The following is an 8,011-nucleotide window of genomic DNA, read 5'->3' as shown; positions in this document are numbered from 1 at the left end:
CCCAGGTTCAAGCGATTCTCCTGCCTCAGCCTCCCGAGTAGCTGAGATTACAGGCATGTGCCACGACGCCCGGCTAATTCTGTATTTTTAGAAGAGACGGAGTTTCTCCATGTTGGTCAGGCTGGTCTCGAACTCCCAATCTCAGGTGATCCGCCCGCCTCGGCCTCCCAAACTGCTGAGATTACAGGCGTGAGCCTCCGCACCCGGCCAAAATAAATTTTTAAAACACTTTTTTTTGGGTGACTCCCATGGATCAGCTCATAGCCCGGAGACAAGCTGAAGCAAATAAGCAACATGTAAGATGTCAGAAATGCTTGGAATCTGGACATTGGACTTATGAATGCACAGGAAAAAGAAAATACCTACACATGCCCTCAAGGACAGCAGAACTAGAGAAAGCTTTAAAAGAAAACATATTATTATTACAACAAAGCATGGAGAAACCAATGTAGAAAGAACGGCCAAGACAAAAAGGTCTGCCGTGTGCAGTGGCTCACGCCTGTAATCCCAGCACTTTGGGAGGCCGAGGTGGGCGGATCACGAGGTCAGGAGATCGAGACCATCCTAGCTAACACAGTGAAACCCCGTCTCTACTAAAAATACAAAAAATTAGTCGGGCGTGGTGGCGAGCGCCTGTATTCCCAGCTACTGAGGAGGCTGAGGCAGGAGAATCGCTTGAACTCGGGAGGCGGAGTTTGCAGTGAGCCAAGATCGCACCACTGCACTCCAGCCTGGGCAACAGAAGGAGACTCAGTCTCAAAAAAAAAAAAGAAAAAAAAAAGGTCTAAGAGTGTAACCAGTTCCAGTAGCAGTAGCTGTGACAGTTCTGCAAGTGATTCTTCACCAGAGAGTGAAGAAACATCTACCTCTTCCTCCTCAGAGGACAGTGACACTCATGACATTTCCTCTAGTTCCTCAGCCTCAGCCTCCTCCACAACCTCTTCCTCCTCCTCTGATTCAGACTCAGATTCCAGCTCTTCCAGTGGCAGCAGCACCAGCACAGATAGCAGCTCTGACGATGAACCACCAAAGAAGAAGAAAAAGAAATACAGTTGCTCCATCCATATTGGACCAATGGACTGAAAACATTAATGTGATTCTTGAAAGGGAATTTAGAGTATGTTAAGGCCAAGTAGGTTAACTGGTGAACATTTCTAGAATTAAAAAGTTTCTAAATGTTTTACATTGTAAGAGCATAAAGAGTATTAATAATGGCTTATAGAGAGAGAGAGACTTTTTTATTTGAAGGGTAAATCTTATTTTTCTTTTTTATCTTTAAAATATATCCGTAGGCTGGGCGCGGTGGCTCACGCCTGTAATCCCAGCACTTTGGGAAGCCGAGGCGGGTGGATCACGAGGTCAGGAAATCAAGACCATCCTGGCTAACACGGTGAAACCCTATCTCTACTGAAAATACAAAAAATTAGCTGGGCGTGGTGGCGGGTGCCTGTAGTCCCAGCTACTCGGGAGGCTGAGGCAGGAGAATGGCGTGAACCCGGGGGGCGGGGCTTGCAGTGAGCCGAGATCGCGCCACCGCACTCCAGCCTGGGCGACAGAGCAAGACTCCATCTCAAAATAAATAAATAAATAAATAAATAAATAAATAAATAAATAAAATAATAAAATATATCCTTAGAACTTAAAGCTGAAATCTACAAATCTGCTTGTGTGATGAAACTATCTGTTCTCTCTGTGAAATAAATGCCATACTTTGTTATACATGTTAGTGGTATGTATCAGACATATTTTCAGGACGGTGCATCAGGATATCTGGCAGTGGATTTCTAATGCTTTCGGCTGTGTGTTACGTAAGATTTAATATGTTGTCACTGTAAGCATAGGAGTTTTCCTACTATTAATAAATGTGCTCTATTTTTACATTTATGTTCAGAAAGTTATCTGACTTTTTGTCCTTAGTGGTATGTTCAAGAAGCCTATTAATATATTTAGTTTTTGAATGCTATAAGTTTCCAATTGCCGTGTTACATCATTCATTTTCTTCTAGTTCCTTAAGTTTTTCAGGTTATCCTTTTCTGAGGAAAACTATTCTAGAGGAACCTAAAAAGGGACAAAAAATTTGAAACTACTTAGGAGTCTAATCTTGGCGCCTTCTGATAAAAGTCAGTGTATCAGAAAAGAAGGCAGCCATGTAAGAGGCTAACTTAAGTAGAAGTGCTAGAAATATCTTGGTGTATTAATATGCAATAAAAGGTACCATTCAAAGCAGGGGGAAAGGTAGGAAAAAGCGGTAATTTTTACTGAAAATTAGGGCAATGTTGGTCGCCTTTTATTAAAAGCTCTTTTTAAGCTTTCATAAAGATTGCCTTTTGCTATTTTTGAAAATATGGTATTATAGTTTGTATGGTAACTGGTCATATATGACAGTCTACTGCATAAATATGAATGACTAGGATTGATCTGGTGTGTTTACATAGGATATACGTAGTTGAAATCTAGCATGAAAGGTTGAAAAGGAAATACTGCACAATATTTCTTAAAAGTAAAATGCTGTTATTGTGATGAGTCTTTGGTTTAACATCACGGTATTCTGTGATATCTTCTTAACTTTTTGGAAAGAGGTATCATTTGTAGAAAAAATTTGATTTGAGTTAAATATAGGTTTTTAAAACTAAATAAATAAATAAACGAAACACTTTTTTAAATTGCTAAAGGTATCAGTCACATGAGGTGGGGCAGGGTGTACTAAGGTGGGAGGGATAGAGGGGAGGAGCAGAAGAGTTTAATTTTAAGAGGAATTGAAATGATACAAAGATGAATTTCCCCCTTGTCACAGTTTTGTCAAGAGCCAGGTTGACAAAGGAAACATTTTTGATAATTTGTATGATAATTCCTCCACTAAGAACTATGTGAAAAACAATTTTATATTTTAAGATGCTTACATTCGGCCAGGCATGGTGGCTCACGCCTGTAATCCCATCACTTTGGGAGGCCAAGGCGGGTGGATCCTGACCTGAGGTCAGGAGTTCAAGACCAGCCTGGCCAACTTGGTGAAACCCCGTCTCTACTAAAAATACAAAATAATTAGCCGGGCATAGTGGTGCGTGCCTGTAATCCCAGCTACTCAGGAGACTGAGGCAGGAGAAGCAATCATCTGAATCTGGGAGGCAGAGGTTGCAGTGAGCAGAGATCATGCCACTGCACTCCAGCCTGGGCAACAGAGCAAGACTCCATTTCAAAAAAAGAAAAAGAAAAAGATGCTTACATTCTATGAGCCAGCAAATTCATTTCCAGAAATCTGTCCTACAGCTGTACTGGCATTCATGAGTGAAATATGAACATACAAAGTGTACTAATAGCGGACTAATAAATCAACTGTGAGACAGCCTCACTATAGAATACATACAGCTATTTAAAAAATGGGATAGTAGGTGTAAATCTACATTGAGAATAGAAAAATCTCTAAAGTAGGTTGAATTTATTTTAATTAATTAATTAATTAATTAAAATTAATTTTTTTGAGGCAAAGTTTCTCTTTTGTTGCCCAGGCTGGAGTGCAATGGCGCAATCTTTGCTCACTGCAACTTCCGCCTCCTGGGTTCAAAGGATTCCCCTGCCTCAGGCTCCCAAGTAGCTGGGACTCTAGGTGTATGCCACTCCTCCTGGCTAATTTTGTATTTTTAGTAGAGGTGGGGTTTCTCCATGTTGGCCCGGCTGGTCTTGAACTCCTGACCTCAGGTGATCCACCCACCTCGGCCTCCCAAAATACTGGGATTGCAGGTGTGGGTCACCATGCCCTGCCTGAAATATATTGAATTGAAAAGCAAACATAAGAAGCAAAACATCACCTATAATATCCCATTTCTGTTTATCAAAATACTCCATATGGGTTTGGGAGTAGGAGCCATATTATGTATGTGTGCATGTGTGTGTATAGTATAGATAAATGGAAAGATACAAGTTAAGTTAACATCCCAGGAATGAGAATTGGAGAGAGAAGGTTAGAGAGTAGGATAAAAGGGAACCATATTTGCATTCAAATATTCTGTTTTGTTTGAATTTCTTTTACAACAAGCATGTCATATATATATGTGTATATATGTATATATACTTATATATACACATATATATACTTATATACATATATATACATAGATATATACACACACATATATATATATTTAAAAGTTGGGCCAGGCGTGGGGTCTCACGCCTGTAATCCCAGCACTTTGGGAGGCCGAGGCGGGTGGATCACCTGAGATCAAGAGTTCGAGACCAGCCTGATCAACATGGAGAAACCCCGTCTCTACTAAAAATACAAAATCAACCGGGCGTGGTGGTGCATGCCTGTAATCCCAGCTACTCAGGAGGCTGAGACAGGAGAATCGCTTGAACCTGGGAGGCAGAGGTTGCGGTGAGCTGAGATCACGCCATTGCACTCCAGCCTGAGGAACAGAGCAAGACTCCATTTCAAAAAAAAAAAAAGTTGGAAGAGGACTATGAGATGCAAAGAGAGCTCATGCAACACATATTTATTCAGGTTCTACTGTGCATCAGGTACTAGACAGTAGGGGATACAGCAGTGAACAACAACTTCAGGGGTGCTTCCCTCATAGAGTTTATAGTCCAGCAGCAGAGACAGACCATTAAACATGTGATTATAATAAGGAATGAAAACACTTTGCCCAGGAGTAAGCAATTAGGTATTAAAGGGGCCGAGGAAAAATCAAGGATGGCTTCCTGAAGGAGGTGCCATCTCAATTGAGATCTGGGAGATTAGTATGAGTCTTTACAGCAGGGGACGCTGCATGCGTCAAGGCTAGATGAAGGCTGGCGAGATCCTGACTGGCAAGTAGTTGGGTATAGTTGGGGCCTGGTGGGCAAGTAGGAGATGAAGCTGGAGGTTTAAGTAGGTCTAGGTTACAAAAGGGCATGTGCGCCATGTCACAGGGTTTGGATTGTATTTTCACTGTGAAAACCATTGGTAGGTTTTTAAGTAAGGCAGTGAAATCCTCAGATTTGCCTTTCAATAAGATCACTGTCAGCAGCTCCTCTCAATTGTGTGCTCAGACGCATGAGTGGGATCAGCTGGAGTGAAAAATGTAGAAAGGAGATTGAGTCTCCCTGGTTTGGAAAAGAGATTACAGAAGAGGAAGCCTGGCTATACCAGACCAGATGTGTTAATCCAGGCAAGAGATGTTAGTGACAGAGGTGGAAAGCAAACAGTTGACAACAGAGTGGAAGAGAAAGACAGATAACTGATATGTAAAAATAATCATTTTAAATATTCAGACAGGTTAAATAAGTGCTAGATGTGAAGTTCAAATGCTATCCCTGCTGCATGGAGGAAGAAGAAACTAGACCCAACAGGGAGGACTGAAAAAGGGCTCTTGGAGAAGGTAGTATTTGAAATGAGTAATAACAGATATTCGAGCCTTCAAAAAACAAAAATACACAGCAGCATATTTTGTTAGAGAGAACTGTATGGGCACAGGCACAAAGACAGAAAAATCCAGAAAGTAGTTCAGTAGAGATGAAGGGCATGGTGCTTGTGAGTATGTGAGCATGTATGTCATGGGAAAGGAAAATGGAAAAGTGAGTTGGGGCCAGATACTGATTATATCAATAGCTAATGAAACAACACATGTGAAGCTCTGTCTTTCTTAATGCTTGGCACAATATGTACATACTTCCCTATCTATTGTCTGAATCCCCACTAGAATGAAAATTCCATGAGGGAAGGACCTTGTCAGTCTCATTTACCACTGTCCTTCAAAGCCTACTTTAATGCTTGGCCTCTAGTAAGTATTGTATTTTTAGCAGAGACAGGGCTTCACCATGTTTGCCAGGCTGGTCTCAAACTCCTGATCTCAGGTGATCCGCCTGCCTTGGCCTCCCAAAGTGCTGGAATTACAGGTGTGAGCCACTGTGCTTGGCAGAACTTGAACTTCTTAAAAGTTAGGTTAGGAAGGACCTTGTCAGTCTCGTTTACCACTGTCCCTCAAAGCCTACTTCAATGCTCGGCCTCTAGTAAGTGCTCAGCAAATGTTCATTGAATGAATAAATGAGAAGGTGAATGAGCAGGTGAATAAGTGAGTTAATAAATGAAAATGTAAAGCACCAAATACACTGGGTGGAATAAAATTGGTATTTAATATGTGGTAACTATTAACAATAATAGTCATTATTATTATTATCAGATATTGGAAGAATAATACCTGATAGGTTGGGGAGGTTGGCCAATTATGTACCTAAATTACCTTGTTTAAAATTTGTCATTACTTGGATACCCTAAAAGCCCTTACTTGACAAGTATGCAGTCTATACATGTGACAAAATTGCACAGGTTACCCATAAATGTGTACAAATAAAAAGAGGAAAAGTGAAATATATCATTACTCCTCAAAGTTCACTGGCTATACCACAAACTTAAAATCTTTAGCAAGGTAGCTGAAGTCCTTTATTATTTAATTCCGACCTAACTTTTAAGTTCAAGGTTCTGCTCGGCGCAGTGGCTCATGCCTGTAATCCCAACACTTTGGGAACCCAACGCAGGCAGATCATCTGAGGTCGGGAGTTTGAGACCAGCCTGGAAAACATGATGAAACCCTGTCTCTACTAAAAATACAAAAATTAGCCTGGTGTGGTGGCGCATGCCTGTAATCCCAGCTACTTGGGAGGCTGAGGTGAGAGAATCGCTTGAACCCACAAGGCGGAGGTTTCATTGAGCCAAGATCGCACCATTGCACTCCAGTCTGGGCAACAGAGTGAGACTTTGTCTCAGAAAAAAATAAAATTAAAATTAAAAAATTTTAAAAATAAATAAAAAAGAAGTTCAAGGTCCCTTCACTGCAGGATGTTCTTCCTTTCTCCCCATCCTGCTGGTTCACGGATGGCAAACAAACATTGTACCTTGGGTGAGGGGTACAGATCATTACCATAAAGGTGTTAAAGAAATGACAATGACAATATCCAGTACTTAGCCCTTGCCCTGGAACTATGCAAAGCAAATTACTCACTAACAGCCTATGAGGTATGCATTATTCCTACTCTTATTTCCTGGGTAAGTAATTTACCAAAGGTCAGAGCTCCTGGTAGGGGAGCTGAGACTTGAACTTGTTCTGGAGGCATGTGAATAAGTATTTTCCTTGTTATTGATGACATGGCTTCAATGCCGTGCCAAAATTTGAATTTTATTCTGCAGGCAATGACAGGTCAGGCTTTACTCAGAGGAGGGAGGATCCTGACTCGATTTGGGGACTAGCTCACAGTCACATTTCTCCAAAACACTGGATGCATTTAGGGTCACAAGGCAAGATACAACTGGGAAGTTAATTGGAACCAGATCCCAGGAAATTGTCCTTTACTTGGGAAGAAATAAAAGAGCGTCTGAACAGTAAGTGACACAACCAGTTAAGTATTCATTAGTCATCTATTCTGTGACTTACTCAGGTACTTGGTAATATGGTATAGCTGCATGAATTTAAACAATTATTCCTGCTTTCCACCAGTTTATGGTCTAGTGAGGGAAGTAAGACACACACCTTTAAACACAAATGAGGCAGAACTTGACAAAAGTCAAATCAATCCAACAGAAATGTGCCAAATTCACCCCGGAGTAGGCAGGAAGGTGAAAGGCTTGGAGGCTGGGCTGAAAGATTGGCGATTCAGCCCCCAGGCCACAGGCTCCTTTCACTGTCAGTAAATACTAATTGAAGATAATGAAGGCCTTTATCGCCTCTTCACCAAAAATCTGCATTCTCATTCATATTAACTTTTCCAGGGAACCAGAAATCTCTGGCTCAAAATGTTTCCCTCAAACCAATCTATCTTATTTGCATTAAATTAACTCCAGCTACTCCAGACTGACTTCACCCAGTCTTGGACTCCTCCACATTCAAGGTGCTAAAATGTATTATAATTGTCATCTGCAAAATGCTGAAGAAAGATCAAAGCTCTATGGGATTTTTTTGTTTTGTTTTGTAAAGACAGTCTGAATATGTTGCCCAGGCTGGCCTTGAACTCCCTAAGTGCTGGGATTACAGGCATGAAC

At 41.2% G+C, this 8,011-nt stretch overlaps 1 protein-coding gene across 1 annotated transcript; it reads left to right on the top strand.

The window, feature by feature from the left end:
• Positions 1-242: 242 nt before the first annotated feature.
• LOC100435975 (zinc finger CCHC domain-containing protein 10-like) lies at positions 243-1,095 on the top strand (the record flags this gene model as incomplete). The annotated part of the gene is made up of 2 exons (XM_063722430.1): positions 243-429; positions 779-1,095. Coding segments are annotated over 2 exons (492 nt in total), but the record flags the coding sequence as incomplete, so codon positions are not given.
• Positions 1,096-8,011: the final 6,916 nt, after the last annotated feature.

The sequence above is a fragment of the Pongo abelii genome, chromosome 2, assembly GCF_028885655.2.
Source record: "Pongo abelii isolate AG06213 chromosome 2, NHGRI_mPonAbe1-v2.0_pri, whole genome shotgun sequence".
NCBI lineage: Eukaryota > Metazoa > Chordata > Mammalia > Primates > Hominidae > Pongo > Pongo abelii.
Note: the sequence above shows the minus strand (reverse complement) of the source record. Positions and strands in the feature narration are given on the sequence as shown.